General features: G+C 42.7%; 1 protein-coding gene across 4 annotated transcripts; it reads left to right on the top strand.

The window, feature by feature from the left end:
- LOC144256832 (uncharacterized) lies at nucleotides 1-27,912 on the top strand. 4 transcript variants are annotated; one of them, XM_077802376.1, is made up of 7 exons: nucleotides 1-54; nucleotides 9,811-9,873; nucleotides 21,906-22,072; nucleotides 23,912-23,970; nucleotides 24,557-24,643; nucleotides 25,408-25,576; nucleotides 26,957-27,912. In XM_077802376.1, the coding sequence occupies exons 3-6, from the start codon at nucleotides 21,922-21,924 to the stop codon at nucleotides 25,420-25,422; spliced, it is 312 nt and encodes a 103-aa protein (XP_077658502.1). In that variant the 5' UTR covers nucleotides 1-54; nucleotides 9,811-9,873; nucleotides 21,906-21,921; the 3' UTR covers nucleotides 25,423-25,576; nucleotides 26,957-27,912. The 4 variants fall into 4 exon arrangements, 2 of the variants coding, with proteins under 2 accessions (XP_077658502.1, XP_077658503.1); XM_077802377.1 differs by lacking the exon at nucleotides 1-54 and adding an exon at nucleotides 20,331-20,501 and having other exon boundaries at nucleotides 9,859-9,873; XR_013344271.1 differs by lacking the exon at nucleotides 21,906-22,072.
- The last annotated feature ends 54 nt before the right edge of the window (nucleotides 27,913-27,966 follow it).

The following is a 27,966-nucleotide window of genomic DNA, read 5'->3' as shown; positions in this document are numbered from 1 at the left end:
GTCAGCTCCACCCCAGGAAAAGCCTGATCACCTGACCTGATCACTGCTGTCTGAGTGAGTGTGCATCTGCTGGACTTAAAGCCTTTTGGTCTGACACTTGAACTTAGCATGCAGAGGGATGTCTGTCATTAGCCTGTCATGATTAAGTGTGCTGCAGTGCTTAGAATTAATTAATCCACAGAATTGTTTGCTGTGAATTGTTATGTCTATTGCAGTGTCGAGAATTAAGGATTGTCATTTTCTTGATTAAGAACTTATAGAGTGAAATTGTATTGAGTGATTTGAGTGAATAAAGCATTGAAAAGTGCAGAAGCGTGTAGACATTCTTTATTTCTCCCCTTCAACTGCATAATCACACCTTTTGCCCATTGCAACATCAACTTCAAAGTTTTTTGTTTTTGTTAGTATTGGGGATCAAATCCAGGGCCTTGCACAAGGCAACTTCAATTTTATGTGGGAAATTTACTTATGTAGATGTCACATCCTCCTCCATAGGTGCTAGACCAATTACACAGTATACTCATCCTTCTTTCTTTTTTTTTTAAATTTTAGGTGTATATGGACTCAATGTCTTTGTTTTTAAGTGGTACTAGGGTCACACCCAGTGCCTCACACTTGCGAGGCAAGTGCTCTACCATTGAGCTACAACTCCAGCCCTCATCCTTCTTTCTCACAGCAAAATCGATACCATTCATTGGAGACTTTATTTATGCCTCACCACACTCAAGTCTACTTATGGGACAGAGGCAGTTGTACTTTGCTTGTTCACTGGTACCTTTGCTTACATTCCATTTGTAAGTGACAATTCATAGGATGTTACCCTTTAAAATTTACCTTTTCCAAGTAGCTTTCCTGGATAAGACCATAACTTTGCCATCACATGATTCAATTATCTAGTTTTTAAAGTCTGAATTCCCTATTTATTTTCTAATGTTTCACTTAGGTATGCCGCTGCTCTACACAGGAATTCAGTTCCATTTTGACAGCAACTCAATAAAAGAATCTTCAGAGAGGGAGATCCAGGCCAACTGATTCGCGTGGCCTGCCCTGTGGCTACAGAAGGCGTGGCGCCTCAGTGAAGCCATTAATTAGCAAGCAGGGAGGTTAGGGAAGGCCATTAGGTGGAATCCCACCAGCCAAGCCCACACGGACCCTTGGGCCGAGCTCGGGATCTCAGAAGGGGAAGGAAGCGGTACAGTCCCATCCCCCACAGCGGACACTCCACCGAGGCAGTCAGCGGCCACCATCCGGGAAAGCTGAAGGATACACCGCCACTCTCCTTCAGAGTGCAACATCAAAACAGCGGACACTCCATCCAGGCAGTCAGCGGCCACCATCCGGGAAAGCTGAAGAATACACCACCACTCTCCAACAGCTTGCAACATCAAAACAGCCAGCAGCAGGACCCCGGAGATCCAGGACAACTGATTCGCGCGGCCTGCCCCGCAGCTACAGAAGGCGTGGCGCCTCAGAGAAGCCATTAATTAGCAAGCAGGGAGGTTAGGGACTGCCATTAGGTGGAATCCCGCCAGCCAAGCCCACCGCCCACGCCCAGAACAGGCCCAGCGACCTGCCAGCATTGTAGTCACGACACCCCAATTGGAATAGGGACAGAGCAGAGCCGCCTTCCACTCCCGGAACAGGCCCAGAGAGCCGCCAGCGTGGTAGACACGTCACCCCAATTGGAGTAGGGGCACAGCCGCCGCCCGCACCTGCAAGGGAGACTTTTCAAGTATACAAGAGCAACATAAATAAATAGGGGGTAAATTTCAAAACACAACAGTTGCACCAAGCAGAAAGAAACGCGAGCAGTATGAAAAGACAAGGAAAGAAAGGACCACAAGCAATGCAGGTCAACTCAACTTTAGAAGAGGTAATAGCTGCAACAGATGGAATATCAGATAAAGAGTTCAGGATATATATGCTTCAGATGATCTGGAGTCTCAAGGAAGACATGAGACAGCAAAATCAGACAATGAAAGATCACATTGACAAACAAATCCAGGAAGTAAAAGATCAATTTCACAGGGAGATAGAGGTAATAAAAAACAAACAAATTGAAATTCTAGAAATGCAGGAAACAATAAACCAACTTAAAAACTCAATTGAGAATACTACCAGCAGAGTAGATCACTTAGAAGAGAGAACATCAGACAATGAAGACAAAGTATTTCAACTGGAAAAGAACATAGACAGCTCAGCAAGTCTGCTAAGAAACTATGAGCAGAACATCCAAGAATTATGGGACAATATCAAAAGACCAAATTTAAGAGTCATTGGGATACAGGAAGGCACAGAGCTCCATTCCAAAGGAATAAACAGTCTATTCAGTGAAATAATACGAGAAAACTTCCCAGAATTGAAGATTGAGACAGAATCCCAAATCCTAGAAGCCTACAGGATGCCGAATGTGCAAAATCATAAGAGATCCACACCTAGACACATTATAATGAAGATGTCCAACATACAGAATAAGGAGAGAATTTTAAAAGCTGCAAGAGAAAGAAAGCAGATTACATTTAGGGGTAAACCAATCAGGATAACAGCTGATCTCTCAACACAGACTCTGAAAGCTAGAAGATCCTGGAATAACATATTTCAAACCCTGAAAGACAATGGGCTCCAACCAAGAATCGTGTATCCGGCGAAATTAAGCTTCAGGTTAGAAGATGAAATTAAAACCTTCCACAATAAACAAAAGTTAAAAGAATTCGCAGCTAGAAAACCATCTCTTCAAAAAATCCTTGGCAAAACATTACAGGAAGAGGAAATGGAAAATAACATTGAAAACCAACAATGGGAGGTAGGACAGTAAAGGGGGGAAAGTAGTCAAAGAGGATAACAAATCAGGTTTAGTAACATCAATAAACAAATATGGATAGAAGAACAAACCATATCTCAATAATAACCCTAAATGTTAATGGCTTAAACTCACCAATTAAGAGACACAGGCTAGTAGAATGGATCAAAAAACAAGACCCAACAATATGCTGTCTACAGGAGACGCATTTGATAGGAAAAGATATACATAGACTGAAGGTGAAAGGTTGGGAAAAATCATATCACTCATATGGACAGCGGAAACAAGCAGGAGTGTCCATACTCATATCTAATAAAATAGATTTCAAGCCAAAGCTAATCAAAAGGGATATAGAAGGACACTTCATACTGCTCAAGGGAACCATACACCAACAAGACATAACAATCATAAATATATATGCCCCAAATAATGGTGCAGCTGTGTTCATCAAGCAAACTCTTCTCAAGTTCAAGAGTCTAATAGACCAACATACAATAATCATGGGAGACTTCAACACACCTCTCTCACCACTGGACAGATCTTCGAAACAAAAGTTAAATAAGGAAACTATAGAACTCAATAACACAATTAACAACCTAGACTTAATTGACATATATAGACTATACCACCCAACATCAAGTAGCTACACTTTTTTCTCAGCAGCACATGGAACCTTCTCAAAAATAGACCATATACTATGTCACAGGGCAACTCTTAGACAATACAAAGGGGTAGAGATAATACCATGCATCTTATCTGATCATAATGGAATGAAACTGAAAATCAATGATAAAAGAAGAAAGGAAAAATCAAGCATCACCTGGAGAATGAACAATAGGTTGCTGAGTGATCAATGGGTTTTAGAAGACATCAAGGAGGAAATTAAAAAATTCCTAGAGTTAAATGAAAACACAGACACAACATATCGGAATCTATGGGACACATTGAAAGCAGTTCTAAGAGGAAAATTCATTGCTTGGAGTTCATTCCTCAAAAAAAGAAAAAACAACAAATAAATGATCTCATACTTCATCTCAAAATCCTAGAAAAAGAAGAGCAAAACAACAGCAAAAGAAGTAGAAGGCAAGAAATAATTAAAATCAGAGCTGAAATTAATGAAATTGAAACAAAAGAAACAATTGAAAAAATTGACAAAACTAAAAGCTGGTTCTTTGAAAAAATAAATAAAATTGACAGACCCTTAGCCATGCTAACGAAGAGAAGAAGAGAGAGAACCCAAATTACTAGCATACGGGATGAAAAAGGCAATATCACAACAGACACTTCAGAAATACAGAAGATAATCAGAAATTACTTTGAATCCTTATACTCCAATAAAATAGAAGATAGTGAAGGCATAGATAAATTCCTTGAGTCCTATGATCTGCCCAGATTGAGCCAGGAGGATATAGACAACCTAAACAGACCAATAACAATAGAGGAAATAGAAGAAACCATCAAAAGACTACCAACTAAGAAAAGCCCAGGACCGGATGGGTATACAGCAGAGTTTTACAAAACCTTTAAAGAGGAACTAACACCAATACTTTTCAAGCTATTTCAGGAAATAGAAAAAGAGGGAGAACTTCCAAATTCATTCTACGAGGCCAACATCACCCTGATTCCGAAACCAGACAAAGACACATCAAAGAAGGAAAACTACAGACCAATATCTCTAATGAACCTTGACGCAAAAATCCTCAATAAAATTCTGGCGAATCGGATTCAATTACATATCAAAAAAATTATACATCATGATCAAGTAGGATTCATCCCTGGGATGCAAGGCTGGTTTAATATACGGAAATCAATAAATGTTATTCACCACATCAATAGACTTAAAAATAAGAACCATATGATCATCTCAATAGATGCAGAAAAAGCATTCGACAAAGTACAGCATCCCTTTATGTTCAAAACGCTAGAAAAATTAGGGATAACAGGATCATACCTCAACATTGTAAAAGCAATCTATGATAAGCCACAGGCCAGCATCATTCTGAATGGAGAAAAATTGAAGGCATTCCCTCTAAGATCTGGTACAAGACAGGGATGCCCTCTCTCACCACTTCTGTTCAACATAGTCCTCGAAACACTGGCCAGAGCAATTAGACAGTCAAAAGAAATTAAAGGCATAAAAATAGGAAAAGAAGAACTTAAATTATCACTATTTGCAGATGATATGATTCTATACCTAGCAGACCCAAAAGGGTCTACAAAGAAGCTATTAGAGCTAATAAATGAATTCAGCAAAGTGGCAGGATAGAAGATCAACACGCATAAATCAAAGGCATTCCTGTATATCAGCGACAAATCCTCTGAAACGGAAATGAGGACAACTACTCCATTCACAATATCCCCCCAAAAAATAAAATACTTGGGAATCAACCTAACAAAAGAGGTGAAAGATTTATACAATGAAAATTACAGAACCCTAAAGAAAGACATAGAAGAAGACCTTAGAAGATGGAAAAACATACCCTGCTCATGGATAGGCAGAACTAACATCATCAAAATGGCGATATTACCAAAAGTTCTCTATAAGTTCAATGCAATGCCAATCAAAATCCCAACAGCATATCTTGTAGAAATAGATAAAAGAATCATGAAATTCATATGGAATAATAAAAGACCCAGAATAGCAAAAACAATACTAAGCAGGAAGTGTGAATCAGGCGGTATAGCGATACCAGACTTCAAACTATACTACAGAGCAATAGTAACAAAAACAGCATGGTACTGGTACCAAAACAGGCGGGTGGACCAATGGTACAGAATAGAGGACACAGTAACCAATCCACAAAACTACAACTATCTTATATTTGATAAAGGGGCTAAAAGCATGCAATGGAGGAAGGATAGCATCTTCAACAAATGGTGCTGGGAAAACTGGAAATCCATTTGCACCAAAATGAATCTGAATCCCTATCTCTCGCCGTGCACAAAAGTTAACTCAAAATGGATCAAGGAGCTTGATATTAAATCAGAGACACGGCATCTGATAGAAGAAAAAGTTGGTTATGATCTACACGCTGTGGGATCGGGCTCCAAATTCCTCAATAGGACACCCATAGCACTAGAGTTAACAAATAGAATCAACAAATGGGACTTACTCAAACTAAAAAGTTTTTTCTCAGCAAAAGAAACAATAAGAGAGATAAACAGGGAGCCTACATCCTGGGAACAAATCTTTACTCCACACACTTCAGATAGAGCCCTAATAACCAGAATATACAAAGAACTCAAAAAATTAGACAATAAGATAACAAATAACCCAATCAATAAATGGGCCAAGGACCTGAACAGACACTTCTCAGAGGAGGACATACAATCAATCAACAAGTACATGAAACAATGCTCACCATTGCTAGCAGTCAGAGAAATGCAAATCAAAACTACCCTAAGATACCATCTCACTCCAGTAAGACTGGCAGCCATTAGGAAGTCAAACAACAATAAGTGCTGGAGAGGATGCGGGGAAAAGGGCACTCTTGTTCATTGCTGGTGGGACTGCAAATTGGTGCAGCCAATTTGGAAAGCAGTATGGAGATTTCTCGGAAAGCTGGGAATGGAACCACCATTTGACCCAGCTATTCCCCTTCTCGGTCTATTCCCTAAAGCCCTAACAAGAGCATGCTACAGGGACACTGCTACATCGATGTTCATAGCAGCTCAATTCACGATAGCAAGACTGTGGAACCAGACTAGATGCCCTTCAATAGATGAATGGATAAAAAAAAATGTGGCATTTATACACTATGGAGTATTACTCTGTATTAAAAAATGACAAAATCATAGAATTTGGAGGGAAATGGATGGCATTAGAGCAGATTATGCTAAGTGAAGCTAGTCAATCTTTAAAAAACAAATACCAAATGACTCCTTTGATATAAGGGGTGTAAACAAGGACAGGGTAGGGACGAAGAGCTTGAGAAGAATATTTACAGTAAACAGGGATGAGAGGTGGGAGGGAAAGGGAGTGAGAAGGGAAATTGCATGGAAATGGAAGGCGATCCTCAGGGTTATACAAAATGTCATATAAGAGGAAAGGAGGGGTAAGACAAGAGAATACAAATGGAAGAAATGATTTACAGGAGAAGGGGTAGAGAGAGAAAAGGGGAGGGGAGGGGAGGGGAGGGGAGGGGAGGGGGGATAGTAGACAATAGGACAGACAGCAGAATACATCAGACACTAGAAAGGCAATATGTCAATCAATGGAAGGGTAACTGATGTGATACAGCAATTTGTATACGGGGTAAAAGCGGGAGTTCATAATCCACTTGAATCAAACTGTGAAATATGATGTATTAAGAACTATGTAATGTTATGAACGACCAATAAAAAAAAAAGAAAAAAAGAAAAAAAAAAGAATCTTCAGAGAAATAAGTCCTACCTCAAGCTAATAAGGGTTATATTAAGAGGAAGCAAAGGTGGCTTTTTTGCTATTTGTGTTCTCTTTATATTGTTGAATTACAGACGTGTTGAACTGGGTTCTTATAAAAAGAAATCTAAAGATTAAAGAAATGTTTACTGGAAAAAAAAAAGAAATGAAATGAAAATAACTGAAACAGGGCTTCATAAAGGAAGTCACACAGGCAAGGCCTTTGTTTCTAACACAGGAGGACTTGGCCGAGTCCTGCACTCCAGCTCAGGCACCCTTCTTTAATTAGATGTCATTCTGGCTCACCATGAAATGGTTTTGACTTCTTAGACAATTTTATTTTTACATGGGAATAATGACTACAGGTGGCTTGACATGCTGAGGTTCCAGTTCTTGTTCCGTGCATGGTGCTCTGTGGTGAGTGACCCCAGCTTGTCTGATTTACATGTGCAAAGACAGGTATGAGCCCCACTCAGCCCACCCACTCCTCAGTCTGGGCAGCAAAGTCTGCTGGACCTACTGCCGCTGAATTCTCACCTTTCCTTCACACTCAGAAGGAAGAGGAGACAGACCACAGCCACTAAACCAAGACTAGGATGCTGGGAAGACAGACTGCTACACAAAGCAAAAACCATGAAGCAAGAGGGGAAAATAAAATGAGGGTTAAACTATGCAGTTATACTGCCAATTTATAAAGACATTATGACCCACACTAAATGAACATACAACGCATCTGGCTCCCTTCCTCCAGACATTTTAATGCAGGAAACAAAAATACTACATCCTCCTTGTGGTAAGCACTGTTAGTGTTCAACACTTTTATATTGATGATGTATCACATAAAAACTAAGTCATAAACATTTAAAATTTTTTTTCAGTTTTAGATGGACACAATACCTCTGTTTATTTATTTGTTTCTATGTGGTGCTGAGGATTGAACTCAGTGCCCCCCACATGCTAGGCATCCACTCTATCACTAAGCCCCAGCCCCAGCCCCAAAGTCATATACTTTCGATTCACATATTTTTACATAAATCAAAACAATATCACAAATCAATACAATGGCAAAATCTGGAATCCAGAATTAAATTTTTTTCCACAAAATACATAAAGTTTGACAGATTGTGGCGTGAAATGTTTGCTGTCCTATAGAGCTTTTGCTGCCCAATGAAAAACAAACCTCCACATGGGATGTTCAAGAGGTCAATTTGTAAGAGAGACAATTCATTCTGTATTTAATGAAATATTTATTTCGGATGGTAACACCAGATAAGTCATGTAAGAGCTCAGTAAAAACAAAAAACAAAACCACAATATAAGAGAGGAGCCTGGGCGGAGGGTGGCAGGGCTGGCTCCCTGGGCAGCCGGCATGACTCAGGATGCTGAGTTGAGCAGGAGGATCTGGGACCTGGAGGGAGGCGCGGCCTCGGCCCTTGGAGCACACCTGTTTGGCGAGGGGAGGTCTGAGGCCTGGGAGCAGCAGTGGCATCTGTTAGCGTCCACCCTCGGCCCCCTCAGGAGCAATAACGGCCCCAGGAACCGCTAGTTCTCCTCTGGACCCGTAACGGCCCTCCGAATCATCTGCACCCAGATCCGTCCAGAGAAGCAACGACCAGCTGCAGAAACCTTCGCCCCTGTCATCCCTGACCCCTGAAGGGCCATAGCTGCGCAATCCCAGCAGGTGCAGGTAGTGGGTGCAGGAACCGCGTGGTGGGACGTTATGGCGTGAAGCAGGACAGGGTTTACTGGCTTCAGGATGGGGTCGGGTTGCTGGCAGGACGAGCTGCGCTGCCTTAGGTGCTCCGTGGGTACATCTGTAAGGCCACCGGGTGCTGGGGAGGAGGGGACACTGTCCTCCTGTCCTCCGTGAGACTTCTGCCTCTCTCCTCCGTTCTTGCTCCTTCTCCCTTCTTCCTCGGGAGCTCCAGTGTCTCCCAGTGTGCGACAGCCTCCATCTGCACCTCAGTTCTTTGACTGACTTCCGCTGAGGCCTGTCCTTGCAGAGTCATGCAGCTTAGTGAAGGAAAAGTCTCTTTCTGCCTCCTTTGATGGAGGAAGACGTTGGGTCTGAGATGGGAGTGGTTCTCCAAGGTCTCCGGTTGGTTTGTGGGCACTTTCCGGCCAGTATGCCTTCCCCTGTATTACATTTAAGTCACAGTAAGTTTCCTAATAAAATACCCCTTTCTGGCTGGGACTGTGGCTCAGTGGCAGAGCTGCTTGCCTCCTAAGTATGAGGCACTGGGTTCGATCCTCAGCACCACATAAAAATAAATAAACAAAATAAAGGCATTTTGTCTATCTACAACTAAAAGAAATATTTTAAAAAATACTCCTTTCACCAGAGCCAAAGTTTCTATAATTAGAAAACAGATGAGTGCTGTAGAGCAGAATTCCTTTTTTAGCTGACATTTAAATGATGGCAGATGTTTTCATTTGGATTTGAAGTTCATTCACCATGAGACTCACACCCACTTGTTCACCCCTACAAACATGTGGGTGGGGAAGGCCTAATGGGACAGCCTCCCAGCAGGTGTCCTGGGAGGTTTCTGGGTAGGTTTTTATGCAGTAGATCCCTGCCACGGCAGGCCAGATGACTCATAACCACACTGCTTGCATTTTCAATCCCCAGGTCTGCACCTGCTTCCACATCTTCCATGTTTTCCAAGAGCAGCAGAGAATGAGTAAATCCCTGGTGAGTTTTTCTATTCATGTGTTTATTCTCTACTTTTGCTTACAGTATTCCTTAGGAGGCAAATAAATAGTCTAAAATATGTTCAAAACAGTATAGTGATCAACAACCAATGACTTTGTCCTGTTCATGTGTGTAGACAGCATGATCCTTAAAGCATCCCTAAAACCAGAGTACATGTGTGTCTCCTATTTTTTGGCATTCATAGCAAGTAATTATTAATATTATACATTCCTTGACTTGACCGTGAGAATGTTCCTTTCTTTTGGATTTTAAATATTTCTTTGATGTGATTAGGAATCGCCTTCCTAAATAACAACCAACAAGCCACTGCCACTGATACCTTACTTGTCTGTCCTCTGGGTAGACAGCATAATGCCCAGGAAGGACTCAGCATCCATGATCTTTGTGGTGACTAAAACATTGATTTTGTTGCTCTGTGCAAGGATAAGGCCTGGATCTGCTGGAGGAATGGCCTCTCTTAAGTGAGTCTAAGAAGTTCTTTCTGCAGGTTGGTCTGGCTTGCACAGCAGACAGTGCAGTAGAAATCCCTGGCAGAGGGGTCCTCATTTCCCATTCCCATTTTATCCTGCCTCCCACGGTCTCTATTCTGTGCCTACCACTTCCCTCATCCTGTTCTAGTGAAGACTGCCCGTGACCTAATGTACACTGGGTATTTCTAACATGCACACCCAGGGCTAATTGCCCATCGTTGTCTTAGACACTTTGCAGTCTCCCCTGTAATTTTCTGTCCCACATTTGTCTTGTTGCCCTCTTTGTGAATTTGAGGAGTTCTTCTGCCGTTAGCTCACGACCCTCCTTACTCCTGTCTGATCTCACTGTCCTGTGCTTTTAACCCCAAGTCTATGTCAATCCCCCACGGGGATCAGATGCCTCTGTCCAGCCAGCTACTGAGCCTCTCCCTGGGGTATGTCCAGAGGACACCTCAAGCTAATAAATACAATAGATCCCAAATCGTTTTTGTTGGTCTGTCTATGCCTTCTGCTCTTGCCCCTATTTGTTCATTGAGGCAGCCTATGAGCCTGTCCAGAAAAGTGGGATCCTTCTAAGCTCTTCCATTTGCTGTTGTCACAGGCAGTTGCTAAAGTTTGCTGGTGTTATATTCAAAGTTATCCTTTCCTCTTACTCTCTCTCCTGGTTACCATTATTACAGTTTTGGGGGTTGTTTTTGTTTCTTTGGACTCTTGCAGAAACTCCCATTCTCTACTACTACTTTCCTTCACTGGCTCAAGTGCATTTTCTGCCTTGAGCATTTCTCCTAAAACCATAATTTGATCATGCTGCCCCCATGTGGAAAGCTCTTCAGAGGCTCCCTGAGTGACCAAGAAAACTAGGTTATAATTAAACTGGGAGTGGGAGATGGTAAAAAATCAAATTTAAGAAAAAGCCAGAATTGGGTTTTAGCCATTTTGAATTGGTGCTGTTAGCATGAGGTAAAGCAGAGATAGCAAGAGGGCAGGGCTTGTGTTGGAACTTCAGTGGACAGCCTGCACTGGAAGTCAGCATGGAAAGCTGTGTTGGGTAAGGGGGTGAGCCCAGGACTCTTCCATGTGCAAAGAGCTACAGAAGGTAGGACTGGGTGGGGCTGGTAGTGAGGCCAGAAAGAGGACCAGAGGCATGAAGTTTCAGGAGCTAAGGAAATTAAAAGATCTGGGGGTTGGAGGAGGAACTGTATCAACTGTTCATAGTCAAGCCCAAGGACAGAACTGGCCATGGGATTCAATCCTGGGACTCCTTGAGGATTTGTTTAGCTGGATCTGGAAGGGTTTAAAAGAGAGTGAAAGAATTGGATTTCATCTGTGTACAAATTTTTAAACAAATGTTGACCCAATGGGAAAAGAAGAATTAGTCAGTAGATGTGGAGGGAGTTAAGGTCAAAAGAGGATTGTTTGGTTTTGATGGGAGGAATAAGATTGGAGATGAGCCCGGGGAGAAGGAAAATCTTTGACTTACTTGTGTTTTATTTGCTGAACTAATTTGGAAAGTGATAAGGCAGGAATAGACACCACTGGTAAGTGTGGTATTCACAAAACTGCATTAAGTGCTTTCCACGGAGCCCCTGCTTCCTGCTGATGGTACAGTATGTGATTGGGACCATCATCATCTTATTGTAGAGGTGATGATACTAAAAGGAAGCAATTATAGTGCTGGTGGGAGTTTTTGTGAATTCAGAAGATGCACATTAAAAATCAGTTTCCAGGTGAGCTAGCTGTCCCTTCTCAGGATGGTGTTTCTCCTTTCCTGGAATGTGTTAATGTGGAGAAAAGAAATTCAGGGTTGCCTGCTGGAAATTGGGAACAACCAAGTCATGCTATTGCTGATACCTCTTGTAGCAGGCTGTGGGCTTTCCTGAAATGAAATATATAAGTAGAACATGTGTCACCTGGCTTGCTTATTACTTTGGTGATGTGGTCAATACTGCAGAGTGATAGCAATTGGATTTCAGGCATGCTGAACTTGAGATCTGGGACATGTCAGCCTGGACTTGAGGACAGTTCTGGGATGGCATGAGTGGTCTTGGAAACCCAGAGGTTGCAGCTAGTGTCTGAAGTGTGGGCAGTATAGTGAGGCCTGTGGCCTCAATCTGTAGCACTTCACCTCAGTGCAGTTTGTCGGCATCAGCATTGCTTTGCATAGTGTCCATGTGGTTTATTGTTGTTGCTGGTTGTTCTTATTAGAGACTGAACCCAGAGGTGCTCTGCCACTGAGTCATACCCCTAGCCCTCTTTATTTTTTGAGACAAGGACTCAGTAAGTTGCTGACGCTGTCCTTGAACTTCCAATCCTACTGCCTCAGACTTCCAAACCACTGTGATTACAAGCTTGCATCACCACACCCAACAACAGTGCCTGTTTTCAGTGGCTTCTCTCTTCATGCAACTTTTCCCACTTCAATTGCTCCACTCCCTCAACCACCATCCCTCTCTTAATGTATCCATCTAGTTTTAAGCTCCAAATGTCATCCTTACAAGCCCCGAAGCATTGTTCTCTCTCTCTCTCTAACCCATTCACATCTCATCGCTGGCTCTGTTGCCACCTCTCTTTAGCTTTGTTTCACTTCTGGATGATACGTCGCTTCACCTGCTTCTTTCCTCAACTGCTCCCACATTCCCTGGTGCTCCCATCTCCCAAGATGTCTTTCTACAGTTGTTGTGACTGCACTAGTTATCTCTTTCCTCTCTGTGCCTATCTGTTTAGAGCGTTCTTCCTCTCATCTCATTCTTCTTAGAACCTGCTCCATTCCCTTCATTTTCCTTCATGTGTTTCTATTTCCTCACAACCTTCTGTTATGTAAAACTGGAATTAGAGGTTGTGGAAAAGACTCTAATAATGACTCAACTAACAAACTCTATCTTCCCCTGTGTGTCCCCCTCCTTGGACCATTACCAGGAAGGCATCCTCCTTCGAGACACTTCTGCTTGATTTCAGATTTAGGATTTTTACACAGTTCCCTTAGAATTTTCTTTCTTGGGGCTGGGGATGTGGCTCAAGTGGCAGCGCTCTCCCCTGGCATGGGTGCGGCCCGGGTTCCGTCCTCAATACCACATACAAACAAAGATGTTGTGTCTGCCGAAAACTAAAATGTAAATAAAATATTTTTTAAAAAAAGAATTTTCTTTCTTCTTTGTACTCCTCCTGAGTTGCCTTCCTATATTTCCTGCTTCTAATCTCCAGCTTAAGATCTGCCACCTTCTCTGTTGTTTTCCAACATGAAAAGCACTTGAAGATTTTTTTTTCCACAAGAAAGAAATTTGGTCAATTACCTGGAACCCTGTGATATAACAGTGTCATTTGACAGCAAAGAAGCAGTCTAGACTGACATGATCCCATACATCATAAAAGTGCAAAGACATTCATCTTTATTAATTTTCCCCAAGAAATATGCTATGTTCTTTCAAAGCACATACCACATGAACTTTTTTTTTTTTGGGGTGGTGCTGGGGATTGAACCCAAAGCCTTGTGCATGCAAGGCAAGCACTCTACCAACTGAGCTATATCTCCAGCCCAGCACATGAACTGTTAAAATACACACTCTCTTTTTTAAAAAAAAAATGTATATATTTATTTAGTTGTAGATGGACACAATATCTTTATTTATTCATTTTTATGTGGTACTGAGGATCAAACCCAGGGCCTCACACATGCAAGGCAGGTGCTCTATTACTGAGCTGCAGCACCAGCCCCTACACTCTCTTTAAAATGACAGATGTATGGGCTGGGGATGTGGCTCAAGCGGTAGCACACTCGCCTGGCATATGTGTGGCCCGGGTTCGATCCTCAGCACCACATACAAACAAAGATGTTGTGTCTGCCGAAAACTAAAATAAATAAATATTAAAATTCTCTCTCTCTCTCTCTCTCTTAAAAAAAAACTTAAAATGACAGATGTGTCAAGGGTCAAGGCACATTAAAGAATGGCAGCTCAATGTTCACAACTCAATAATGAGGACTAAACATTAACATTTATATTGTTCAGAATTTGGGGTATTACCACTGATCTGGAAACATAGTAGATACGTAAGTATGATAGCTGAAAAGATGAAAACCTCTCTTAAAAGTGAAAATATCTATGTACCTATAAAAAAACTCTTTTAACACCCATTAGAAAATTTATTAGGAACAGCATGTTTTCAAAATAACAACTGTCTCAAGACTATTAAAAGACAGTAATAATTTTATGGCCATCTTGTTCAAAATAAACCAATGAAATTCATGATATGTAGTAAAATTATCTACGCTAGTCCTCTGGTTCAAATGTTTTGAAAGTAATTCCATTTCATTCTTAGTCACTACATGACACCTTCAAATGGTCCAATACTGTGGCACCTAAGTATATATAAAAAAGGACCTTGATATCAATACCACAGGGGAAAAGCTGAATTCAGGACACTAAAATTTAGGGATGTCTGAGGAATGAATGGAACGAGAAAGAACCCTGGTTTCTCATCATTCCTTCATGGACTTGTGTACCCCCAGCTCCCATGAGCCTGATACAGTAACTATGTGGCTCTGGGTGATCCTGGATTATCTGTCCAAGAGGCCCCTCTTCCTCATGACTCTCTCAGTGTCCCCTGAGATATCCTGCTGAAAATGCACCACATTCCTCATCCAATGATCTGGAAGAAAGAGGAGAGGTTGTTTGAATTCATGGGTGCAATTCTCAGACATGAAGGTGAGTAAGTTCTAACTAGAGCTTAGACCAATTTAGAATCCCAATTTTATCTCAACCTTTATTCTTGACACCCTGAACCATCATTTTCAGTTCCATTTTTTTTTTTAGTTGTAGATGGACACAGTATGTTTATTTTATTTTTATGTGGTGCTGAGGATCAAACCCAGTACCTCACAAATGCCAGGCGAGTGCTCTGTCACTGAGCCACAACCCCAGCTCTCATTTTTGGTTCTGATCCTCAGACTTTATTGACCCCTACTCCAAAAATCATTTCATACACCCAAGGTCAGGCCCAGAATTCTGCTTCATAGCAAGGACTTGAGGTGATTCTGCTGGTAGAGCAGAGCACAGCTAGAGAATAGCACTCTGGAGTTAATTCACACTGTGGTCCCTGTCAGTTATTTCATCAGAATTAACCATGACACAAACATCACTAACATATCAGCATCATGACCCAGGAGCCCAGGTGCCTGATCCCTACCCTAACCCCCAACTGTCTCCCCATACGCCTGCTCCTGTTTAGTGTAAAAAGCACTGGAAGGAACTAACTGAGGTCTCCCTGCCTATCAGCCTGGTGAAGACCTCACGGTGCTCTGGTAGCACTGAGTACACACGCTGTCTCTTCAGCTTCGTCTTCAGCCCACAGTGTCTCCACAACCCAGAGGTGCTTAGGCTCAAGGTCCAGATCCTCTAGATCCTCCTCAGAATCTGATGACCACTTCCTCTTCTTCTGGCCAGAGCACTGAAGTTGAAGCCCAAGTTCTACCCTCTGTATGGAGTCAGAAAACTTGGACAGATCTACTTCCAGCTTCTCTGGATCTGATGACTGCTTCTATTTCCACTTCATGTTACAGGACTGGTTCTGAAGACTGGGATCTACCCCTTCAGTGGAGTCATCACAAAACTGACAACTCCACTTCCACCTCCTCCTCAGAATCAGATGACGACTCCTCTTTCCTCTTTTGGACAGAGGACAGTATGAAGGCTGGGAGTCCTACCCTCCAGGTCAAGTCAAAACCCTGACAGTTTCCACCTCCACTTCTGAATCTGAAGACAACACCTCTTTTCTTTTCTGGACAGAAGACAGTCTGAATCCTGGGTTCTACACTCTGGATCAAGTCAGAAAACTCTGGCAGATCTATTCATCTTCTTTGAATCCAGGGGTCACCCATTTGCTTCTTCTGGCAGGATGACTGAGGCGGCAGGTGAGGCTGAGTAAAGAAACCCAAGTAAAGGTGCCTTTCACCACTAAGCCCAGTCCACCACCAGAAAACCCAAACCAGTCAACTCTTCCTTTCTCCTCAGCCATTTTACCTTTGCTGATAACCATCTGCCCTTGATTCGCCTTTCCATGGTCCCATCTCCCCATTTTTAAAAATTTATCCTCATTATACAAACCTTCTCTTTTGGGGGGAATGACCCTGCTTAATCCCCTCTATCCCTTTCCTCTGTTTGGATCATATCTCCAAACCCAGTTCCTCTCTCCGCAGATTGACCTTCTACGTGGACTTCTTTGACCCACATCCTGTCCAGTCCTCCTTCAAAACTGGGCTTCCTTAGTCCACCTTTCCTGACTTCTCTATCCTTTCTTCCATGCCAGTCACGGTCTCAAATCTGTTCTCGCTCCAACTCCTTCATCGGATGGTCCTGTAACTTTGTCATCCACCACTACCTCCAGGCAGTACCCTGAGGTGCTAGGCTGGGAATTCTGGTCCTCAGGCTTGGCAGACAGTTGACAAGTGGCCGTGAGTTCTCCCAAACTTGCTTCTCTTCCACAAAACCTAGACTCCGATCCGTGCAAACCCTTCTGCAATCTGGTTGAACATGTGCCTCTCCAGATAGGGGAGAAATCAGCAATGATCAGTCCTGAGGAGAAACTTGTCCCATGTGTGCCAAGGGCTCCTGGAGTCTGTCCCTTCCTCTCTGCACATTACCATTTCAGAGCTCAGTCTGGCCAAGAGGGAGAAGAATATCAAGGAAACTTAGGGAGAATAGAAATGATAAGTCCTCTCAAGAGGAAGATAATAAATATACACAAAAGACCAGGTACATTGAATTGTCAGCTGAAAAATGAAAACCCGTGGTTTTCAAAGCTATTCTGCTAAATGTCACTGGCCTTTACTGTCTTCAGGAATCTGTCCTGAGGTCACATCCTAAGCCATCCTTGAGTTTGGGAGACATTTTGAGGATCTATAATACAAAACTGCATGTGCTCACACACTCTTCACATGGTGTCTATAATTTGGGGAGTTTATATGTCAACTAAAACTCTGCCTCTCAATTCCAATTAATCTCACTTGCTTAGCAAATTTGGGATTCCCAGCATGGGTCGTGACACACATATTTCACTACCACTATGTAGCTTAAAGAAAAATGTCACATATACAAAACAACAACAACAACAACAACAGGAAAGTTCTGTAATTCCAGACATTGTTTTCTCCTGGGGAAAGTGCATGGTACCTGAAGGAACTGGTGAGTTGCTCACCAACCTCCTAACTTAGGCCTCTGCTTTCTACCTTTATAACTGAGTCATTCTTTGTCTCTCTCTCACCAAAATTTGTGAATAAATATATATTCAAAACAAAACATGTGACCATTGTGAAGTGTAGAATTCAGCAGCATTAAGTACAACCTGTATCTCTTGTGAGGGAGGTTTTTTTCCCAGATGTGTTTCGTTGATTTCATCATTGTGCACTCACTGCATACAGTGCGCTTACACCTATGGCTGTGACATCACTGTGGAATATCATGTGATGGAGCCCTTTCATATATGTGATGTATTGGTCCATCATTGGCTAAAATTTTGTCATGTGAAGCGTGACTGTAGGTTTTCCTTGTGCAGTCACTACCACATTCCTATCTCTAGAGCTTTATTTTTTTTAATCACCCCTACAAGGTTTTGCAGCCTTGAAACACAAACTCCCTGCTTCTCTTCCCACAGCTCCTGCCGACCATCATTCTACTTTCTATGAATTTAACAATTCTTGGTGCCTCGTCTGTCTTGCATAGTGTGAACTCAAGAGTATTTGTCCCTATGTCTGGCTGATTTGTGCACTGATCTTAAGCTCCTATATTGGTGGAAATGTGTCAGCATTTCCTTTTTAGGGCTAATAGTTGAATTTGAGGATAGACTCCATCTTTTGTCCATTCATCCATTCATCCATTGACTGGCTTTGGATTGCTTCCACAGTTGGGCTCTAAAGTCTTTCTTTTAATATACTATTAGACCTTATGCACAGGCACGTCTGTATGCTTTGTAGTTTGATCTCTTCCATGACTCTAATGTACCCATACCAAATACGAATGAAGTGAACTTAGTTCATACAATTTGCTGGCATAGTAAGTGTCCACCATATTAGGCAATCATAAATGTTCACAGTTGGATGAGGTCCCAGAGGCTTTCCAAGAGACCTGCATGTTCCTTAGCTTCTTCTTCACAGGCCCGAGCTGCCCTCTAAGTCTCTCCCTGATGTGAAAGGTGGTGCTGGTCAGGAAGCAGGTCCTATTACAGTAGAAGACCATTGCCAGGATGCTCTGTTTATCCAGTTTCCATTCATGATAACTGTGACCAATAGAGCTGGTTGGGTCCTCCCATAACAACCAAGAAGTTCAAACACTCTTCTAGTGGACAGCTTTCTGATGCACTCACATGCCACATGATGTTTCAGTCAGGGACAGCCCATGCCTCCATTTGTGGTCCCATAAGATTATATTGCCCAGAACATCAGAGCTATCTTAGCTTCTTAGTAACTGTACTCTGGTTTCCCACAATGACATTTGCTAAGACCTTATCTAATACTGAAGTGATTCATGATTATGCAAAAGTATCAAAATTCTGTTCCAGCTAAATTTTCTGTTGTGAACCATGAAAAGCCTTGATTATTTTGGCTACAAGTAGGCAGTGCTGGTCTTACTATATGTTGATATATTTTCCAAACTAAAGTAAATTCTTAGGTTTTGCCTAGAATCCACTGTTACATCTCCACTTCTCTTTTCCTCCTATGGATGCTGTCTGATACAACAATGACAGTTATACTAGAGAGATGGCAGAGTGAACAGAAATGCTTTGCAAGGACCAGCGTTTCAGCATAAAGTCGCATAGAGAAACACTACAGCCCAGGTGCTTGGGCCTATCCCCACAGATTCTAATTGAATGGGAATGACAATGTTTTCACTGTTATAATTTTAGTTTTGGAAACTTCTGGTTGGACAAGGCAATAGGGATCCCAAAGAAATCAAAATCACTACAGTAGGAAATAAAGAAGAAATATTTTTGTGGGGAGGTGAGGTATGATCAGGGCCTTAGAGGGAAGGGCTGTAGCAGGTCTTGAGTCCTCCAATGAGAGAGACCCTCTGAACCAGGCTGCAATCCTGGTGAGTGACAACCCCTTGCTCAGCCTTGGGGTCCGTGTGAATAGAAGGCTTCCAAGGAAGCTCTGCCCACCTCTGCCTTGGCAGGCTCACGTGGCTGAGTCTTCTCCTTTCACCTTCACTTGTACTTTAGAAAGTCAATGCCCCTGTACCTTGATAAGTTCCCCATCATGATCCAAAGAACTAGTGAAACCCTGGGGGAAAAGAATGAGTGCCAAAGGTGAACTTTTGCCACTTCTACCCAACATGGAATTCACAGGGTCCAGACTTATTGTCCCCTCTGAAACAAATTCAAAAAGAGGGAAAAAGATAAGAAATGTCAATCATTAGAAATTTAAATTGCTGAGAGAAGCCAGACCAAAGAAAGAACAGCTCACTGGCCAGATGAGGAGTCTCCAAGCCACAGAGCAGGAGAACAGCTGGGCAAGGCAGTAGTGTCCTTAAGCAGAAAGGACAGAATTGGTACCTAAGGAGACATGGCAACTAGAGATCACAGTGCAGAAACCAGACTGAAGCAGCCTCCCAGATCTGGGCTACGGAAGGTGGGAATCGAGAACTGGGTGGAGTCTAGGAGTTCTGGCTCTGCCCCTCTTCACCACATGGCTTCCTGGACATCCAAGTGTGGCTTCCATCGTCTACCTGAAACAGAAAAGCACCCAGATAAATGTCCCCTGGAGGGTTGGACATGTGGTTTCTGTCACCATTGTCACTTTTACTCCCGCAACAAGGATTCACTACCTGAGAGGGTAGGAGTGGAACAATGGGGCTCTAGCTTGTCCTCTGATTTTGAACTTCTTGTCCTGTTTGCACTTGGTAGAAGAAATGTCAGCAGTATAGCATAGTTTTCTTGAACTTATAGTAAAAACAAACATTTAAACTACCTTAATATCAGAAGAAATCAGTGAAACCAAAGGACACATATAGCCCACCTGAGAGGAAGGAAGAATGGGCACATCTCATCCCTGCAGAGACTGGAGCTGCAGCTGCATCTGACAGCTTTGTACCTGCACCAATGTCGCATTGCCTTCTGCCTCTGGATTCCCAAGAGAGACGCCCAATTCAGGTCTGTCTACACAGTATAGGCTCACTGTAATGTGCTCCCTGCTGGCCCTTCTTACCAGTGACTCCTAGGCCTGAGGCTTTCTATGCATTCCCTAAAATCCTTCCAAAATGGGGTCCAACCACCTCCCAGGCCTCCTTAGCAACTGTGTTGCTCATCACTTTCTAGACCAAAAATGGAGTCCTCATGTGGAATTAAGCCCTCTCTACAATCTTTCCACCATTAAATTCCTTTACCACCTATCTTCTAAATGCCCTCTCTTTCCTCTTTATCTTGTATTTCCTGTCAAGCTGGTTTCATACATTTGTATCTCATTAAAAATGACCTATTCTTTTTTTAATATTTATTTTTAGTTGTAGTTGGAAACAATACATTTATTTTATTTATTTTTATGTGGTGCTGAGGATCGAACCCAGGGCCTCACACGTGCTGGTGAGTGCTCTACTGCTGAGCCCCAACCCCAGACCCTAAAATGACCTATTCTTAAAGTCAGCTTAAAAACTAACACCTACCTGGGCAGGGTGGCACCCATCTGTACTCTCAGCTACTCAGAGGTTCAGGCAAGAGGATCGCTGGAGCCCAGGAGTTGGACAACAGGCTGTGCAAAAAAAAAAAGCAAAACCCTGTCTGTAAAACAAAACAAATCTGTGCTCTGTTCCCAGATCAGTCACCCTCTGCAGCCTGGCAGGGCTAAGGCCCATTATAAGATGGTATCATGTTCCCTGCCCCTTGCCCTAATCCCGCTGCACTGAACACCTCAGGAAGGCAGGGTCTTATCCAAATATCCAAATATTTAAAAATACTAAGCTGACTTCTTTTTATCTTGCAAAGTGTTTATGTTATAGTACTTAGTCTATGACGTGGTCATAAGGCACTGGGCTATGGATAAAGCTTCATTCATTCATTCATGTGTTCAACAAAACATTATGAAGTGGGTCCTCCATATCAGGGAATAGGAACCTGGGGAAGGAGATCTGTCAACAGCTTTTTGAATAAGTGCTCAATGTAAACCAAGCCATCCACTAGCAAATTGGTGGGAGAGGGATGACAAATTGGTGGGAGAGAAATAAACCAGGGTCAGGTCCTGACCTATGGGGGACACAGATGTGAGCACCTGGAAAAAGCAGAAGGGAAGTGGGTGAGGACGGAGATGGGGAAACCGAGTCAACTGCACTGGCAATAAGCAGCCGCAGGTGCTGCAGAGGGTTTCTCAGTAGCATCAGGGTGTGAGAGGTGCCCTGCAGGTGTCTGTCCAACAGAGGCCTCCGGACCAAGGGTTAATTCTGGATAGGAATGGTGTAGTCCTATCTTAAGATGGTCAGCCTGAATTCTTTTTAAGGATGAGGACACCAAATGGAGGTCCTTCCTGGTTGTGCCCCTAAGGAACATCCTGATTTCTTTCCCCAGCTACCTGGCTAGTGACATGGAGAAGGATAACCGGGCTCCTACACAAGACATCATTAGTTTCTTCTATGGGAAGAGCTATACCCAGCATCCCTTGTTCCACAGACCATGCTACCAATCATCTGCTCCATGGGCTGGAAACTTGAGTTTCCATGGAGGAATGTGTGGAGGTGGGTGCAGCCGTGTGTGCTTGTAGAGAGGGATGGGCTGGATAGGACAGACATGGGAAAGCGAGTAGTTGCAGGTGGGATCTGGGGAGAATGCTCTGGAGGCTGAATAAGGAGGGAGGGTCTTTCTGGTCATCCATCTCCTTTTGTGGTAGCTCCTTTTCTTTCCAGATTCAAGCTATGATCCAGAGCTCTGGGTTTGCACTGAGATCACACTCTCATGCCCTAGAAGTTCTGGAACCATGGAGGCCTATGGTCATCGGCCTGAGGGAAGGTACAAAATTCTGTATCCCTGGCCTGCTGACAGGGTCATTCATCATCTATTTAGGAGATCCAAAGGACCCAGCTGCTGGATGCCCTCCTGTCACCTCCCACCCATAGCCACCTTCTGCACACCATGTAACACCACAGCCACCTTTTGCACACCATGCAACACCATAGCCATGCATACACAGCCTGAATCTCCCAGGCAGCTTCATAGCCTCAAAACCACAACCACACAGATGACCTCCTAGAGATGTGCTGGGTGCTATGAGGGTGCTTGGCCAGACCTGAGAGAGAACAGTTTGTCTAGATGTGCTAGAAATCCTTAACTCAGAGAATTAGGCCCAAATGTCAGCAGTGATGAAAAGTTGTTTTCGGTCTAAAGTGAATAATTCTTAGCCATGAGTTTCCCTCTCTCCACATAAATTAATTGCCTTTTTACACTTTTCATTCATTTGGATCATTCTTCCCTAACGATACCAAGCATGGATATTTATTTACAACAATGTGAATATGACACAGTAGGATATTCCATGCAACTGTTCACATATTCCACAATGAAGATACTCTCATTAACTCTATTTTCATTACAGTTTGCTCACAATAAAATGGCTTATGGTCAGAACTCACTTCTGAATATATGCTGCCCACTGACTTATTACTTCTGGACGAAGCTCTCCTCTTATATATTCAGACTTTTCCCTGTCAAGTTCATGGTCAAGGAAGTTTTTCAGAACCACAGGGGGTTAAGAAATACTAGCTTCAGGACAGCATCTTACACAGAACACAGTAGAGTTTGAACTTGGGCAGAGGATGAAGCAAAGATTTTATTTCAACCACGTGGAGGCAACCAAGTTAGGAGCAGGCACTATGGGGACAAATGAGAGGATTGGCCAGGGATCCGGCACCTGGTCTCCTGGTTCTTGGTGTTGATGTTAGTGATGTTTGTCACAAAGTTAGTTCAAATGTGAAGTAACTGGCAAGCATCATGGTGTGAGTTAAACAAAGGGTAAACTTACAGCCACTGCACTTTTCACAAAGAGCCCTGCTATCTCTGATCTACTCATTCCCGGAGGACTCAGAACCCATCTGCCCTCAGAGACTCTTAGAAGATGGATGCTTATATTAGAAATGAAAAGGTCCCAGCTTGGGATCACAGAGCTTGGTTCCAATTGTCCTCACTGATTGCAGACATTGTGGCTGTAATGCATTTCATCCTCCCTGAGAGGTGGTTAACAGGACCATGTTCACGCTGTTGTAACTACCAAATGAGAAATGACCTAATAACTCTGGATGTAAGGTGGTGTATTTTGGGGGGATGATGGGCCCCCACAGTTTACTAGAAGCTCTTATTCATACAGATACCTTTCTGTTACACAAACCCTCACTCAGTTGTTTCCCTGGGGGAGTCTCAGGTCCAAGCAACTTTCCCAGGAATGTTCCTGATCTCTTCCTATCCACCTCTATTGGGCAACAATCCCACACCTTCTCCAAGGGAGGTCCTGTTCTCCTCTCTGCTCTCTATCTCCCATTGAAGCCTCTTCTGGTTCCCAACTGACATCAGTGTTCTGTTCACAGAGGATCCTGTTGTCAAAAGATTCCTGGCCTGGGACAAGAACCTGAGGGTGTCTGACAAGGTGAGGTTGTTCTCCACTGAGCAGTGTTCCTGCTCCAGCACAGCCTGGATGAGGAGGGATTTCTAGCCCATGGTCCTTCCCTCTGCCTCCACATAGAGCCAACAAAATGTGCCAAGTCCTGGCTCCTTTGTGGCTTGTCACATCTCCCTTCAGGACCTAGCAGTTTCTTGCAGAGAGGTGGACCTTGCTTCTTCTTGGGGTGCTTTGGGCTTCAAGCCCAAGTCCACAGTCTTGCATGGCTACCCCCTTTTGCTTGTTGTCACCTGAGTTTCTGGGCTCCTCTCCTCTTTGCTCTCCTTGGGACCCCCCATTCTCCAGCTTACCCAAGACCCTCTTCGCCCAGCTGACCTACATGCCTTTCCTCAAAAGGTCCCCTGAGATCTGGCCCTCCAGTGCACACCTAGGCCTTCTCTCCCCGACTGCTCCAATTGACCTTGATCCTTCCTGTCCTTCCCCAAAGAAGCAGGTCTCCTTACTCAGCTACCTTCTCCTAGGAGCCCTCTCTACCCCAGACCTCCATTCTTCTTTTCCCTTTCCTCCTCTTCCAGGATATGACCTCTCTCTGTCTTTCCTCTCTCTCCATCAGTACCTCCTGTCTATGATCATAGCTTATTTTAGCCGGGCTGGCCTCTTCTCCTGGCAGTACCAACGAATCCACTTTCTTTCTGGCCCTGTGAGTATTTGGTCTCCTTCATTAATCAGGATTCATTACTTGGGAGGGTAGAATGGGACAGAGGGGCACTAACCTATAGTTTAGCCTCTTTGTCCTGTTTGCTCTTGGGACCCCCTGTTCTCCAGCTTACCCAAGACCCTCCTGTGTACAAGAAATTATAGCATTGTAGTATGGTTGTTTTTCACACTTCTCTTAGTCAAAACAAACACATGAGCTTCATTAAGGCCAGATTTAAAAAATTAAAACCAAAGGAAACATGAAGCTTACTTAAAAGGAGTGAAGGAAGCATTATGTTCCTGGCAAAGAGACTGAAGGTGCAGCCACATCTGACTGCTCTTCCTTCCTGTAACTACACCAGCATTGTTGTCTTCTGCCACTGGATTTCCAAGACAGATGCCCAGTTCCCAGCCTGGCACAGGTCCAGTGTAGGGTGGTCCCCTCTGGTTCTTCATACAGGAGTCTTCTCACATTTTTGGCTCTTTCTACACACCCCCTGAAAATCCTTCCAAGATGGGTCCAACCACCCCTAAGGCCTCTCCCACAACTTTGTTGCTCAATGCTTTCTAGAAAAAGGCTGGAGTCCTTCAGAAGGTGTGTGTCTGGCAGAGATCTCTGGACCAAGGTGTGGTCCTCCGTAACACTTAATAGGGCTGGTGCAGTCCTGTCTGAAGATGGTCCTCTGGGAGTCCATTTTGGGAAGCTGACTCCAAGGGGAGGTCCTTCCTGATTGTGCCTCTGAGGAACAACCTGGTTTCTTTCCGCAGCTACCTGGCGAGTGACTTGGAGGAGGACAACCAGGCTCCTAAACAAGACATCTTTCATTTCCTCTATGGGAAGAGCTATGCCCAGCGTCCCCTGTTCCACAAACTGCGCTATCAGTTCATCTGCTCCATGGGCTGGAACACTCGGGTTTCCAGGGAGGAGTGTGAGGAGGTGGGTGCTGCTGTGTGTGCTTGTGGAGGGAGAGGGATGGGCTGACTGGAGAGACACAGGAAGGTGGGTGGCTGCAGGTGGGCTCTGGGGAGGAGAAAGCTGTGGAGGTTATGCATGGAGGGAAGGACTCCCCAGCCACTCTTCAGTTTTGTTTTTTTGGTTAGTGAACCAAACGTGTATCTCAATTTACTGTATAACATCTAACAAAAACTTCGTGAAAATTTACCAGCTATACATAAGTGATTCAATAAAAGAAAGTCCCAATTCAAGAAAATGAATTTCATATCTGAACAAAAAGTAAAGTATATTCAAAATGTAAAGCCAAGTTTAATTTCTATGCAATAAGGGAAGTATAGTTTTAAGCAGATTTAAGTGACTTTTCTGTAGTATAAATTCCAGCAGATTTAAGAGATTTTTAGACATATATCTTTGGTCTTTAATATGTATTTATGTATAGATACATCTAACAATTGTAAATTATGATTTATTTTAAAGGAAGTGGATAAATGAGATGAAAGGAATCTTTATACCAGATTAAAATTATTCACAAAGTGTAACATTTTATGGTGAAATATTTTTTCATTTGTAGAATATTTGGACAATTAATTAATACTTTGGAGCTAACCAGAATTAGTTTAATTATTTGTCTCAAACTCTGGGATGAACTCTTTTGTTTTAAACAAAAATCATCCAAAACTATGTATGCCAGGCTTATAATTATGTAGAAACTGTACTAGGGTTTCAATGATTAAAGATGCATCTAACCATGTAACTAAGTTGTTTTGATGGACCCAAACAGAAACATCACTAACATTAAACCATTATTCTACTCAAATCAGAGACAAAGATAAAGCTTGTCTCTTAATAAATACAACTTTTAAAATTTTATTAGATGGGACACGCAAAGGATTGTATCTGCCAAAGCATTTACAAAATTTTCTACACAGCTAGCATAATTTACTTATCTAATATAAAATAGGAAAGTTTATTCAATTTTTATTTGAAAGAAAGCTGAAAATATGATGTCCCATGCCTTATATTATATATAATATGTCCTCATAAGTATCGTCCATGTTAGTAATAGCTGATATAATGTTGTGATATCCATATATGGCTACTTCATTTGTCACCAGGCTAAAGAAATCTAATAATTACACCTTGCTATGTCACCTCCTTTGTAGCTGACAAAACTTAGTTAATAGAATCAAGCCTCTCAACATTGTAGTTTTAGATATTTGCAGACTGTTGAATCATGGTGACTAGAAAGTCCAAATCAAGGTGAAGTAATTTTAAGGAGTGGAAAAATAAATTAACCATAACTTCAAAACCCTCAATATCCTATAAAGTCATCAGCTTTGGTGGGGGCTCTTTTCTTTCCAGATTCAAGCTTATGATCTGGAGCTCTGGGTGTGGGGCCGGGATCACACCCTCATTGCCTAGAAGTCCTGGAACTGTGGAGGACTGAGGTGAGGGACAAAACTCTGCATCCCTGGACTGATGACAGAGTCACCGATTGTCTATTTAGGATGCTCAAGGACCTAACTTCTTGATCCAGTCCTGTCCACCTCCACCCACAGCCACCTCTGTAGAGGTGAAACAGCCTGAATCTCCAAGTCAGCTTCATGGTCTCAAACCCCAACCACACAGATGACCCCCTAGAGGTGTGCTGGGTGCTCTGACGCTACTCAGCCAGACCTGGGAGAGAACAGTTTATCACACAGGATGTGTAAAAATCCTTAACCCACAGCAATTGGGCCCCATTCAGCTTTGATGAATGGTTGATCTTGGTCTAAAGTTAATATCATTTAGCTATGAATATCTCTCTCCCCCTGTAAATTCTCTTTTTACCTCTTCTTTTAATTCATCTTGGGTCACTTATCCCTTAAGGATACCAAGCATGGAGATGATTTTTTTATTGGATTGTCACAGTTTTAGTAAATACAATAAATGTTATTTATTTTGAACTATGTTTATTTTAAAGAGTCTTGAGATAGATATTGTTTGGAAAATTGTTTTTCCTTATTAGTTTTATGATGAGTGTTATAGTAGGTTTATGTTCATAAACATTTCTTGGTAATTTTTAATCTTTTATCTATTTTATCTATTAATTTTATATCTCAGTGGTATTACCCCATAGTCTTATAAATATGAAGTTTTTATTTGATGTTCCATCATCATAATTGTGAAAATTGAGCTGCTGTTATTTAACTTGCCTTGACATGTTTTTCTGTCGTTTTAAAGTATGTATTGTAGGAGACCACATGTGCTATGTGCTTTTGTTTTGTGCTATGTGGTTTGGAAGAGCGTAGCATGGTGCATTGTGTGGAAACTGAATAAAGTTGAAAATCTTCTTACATTAATGATTTATATGATCATGTCATTCTGCATTG

This window comes from Urocitellus parryii, chromosome 9 (genome assembly GCF_045843805.1).
Source record: "Urocitellus parryii isolate mUroPar1 chromosome 9, mUroPar1.hap1, whole genome shotgun sequence".
Lineage (NCBI taxonomy): Eukaryota > Metazoa > Chordata > Mammalia > Rodentia > Sciuridae > Urocitellus > Urocitellus parryii.
Note: the sequence above shows the minus strand (reverse complement) of the source record. Positions and strands in the feature narration are given on the sequence as shown.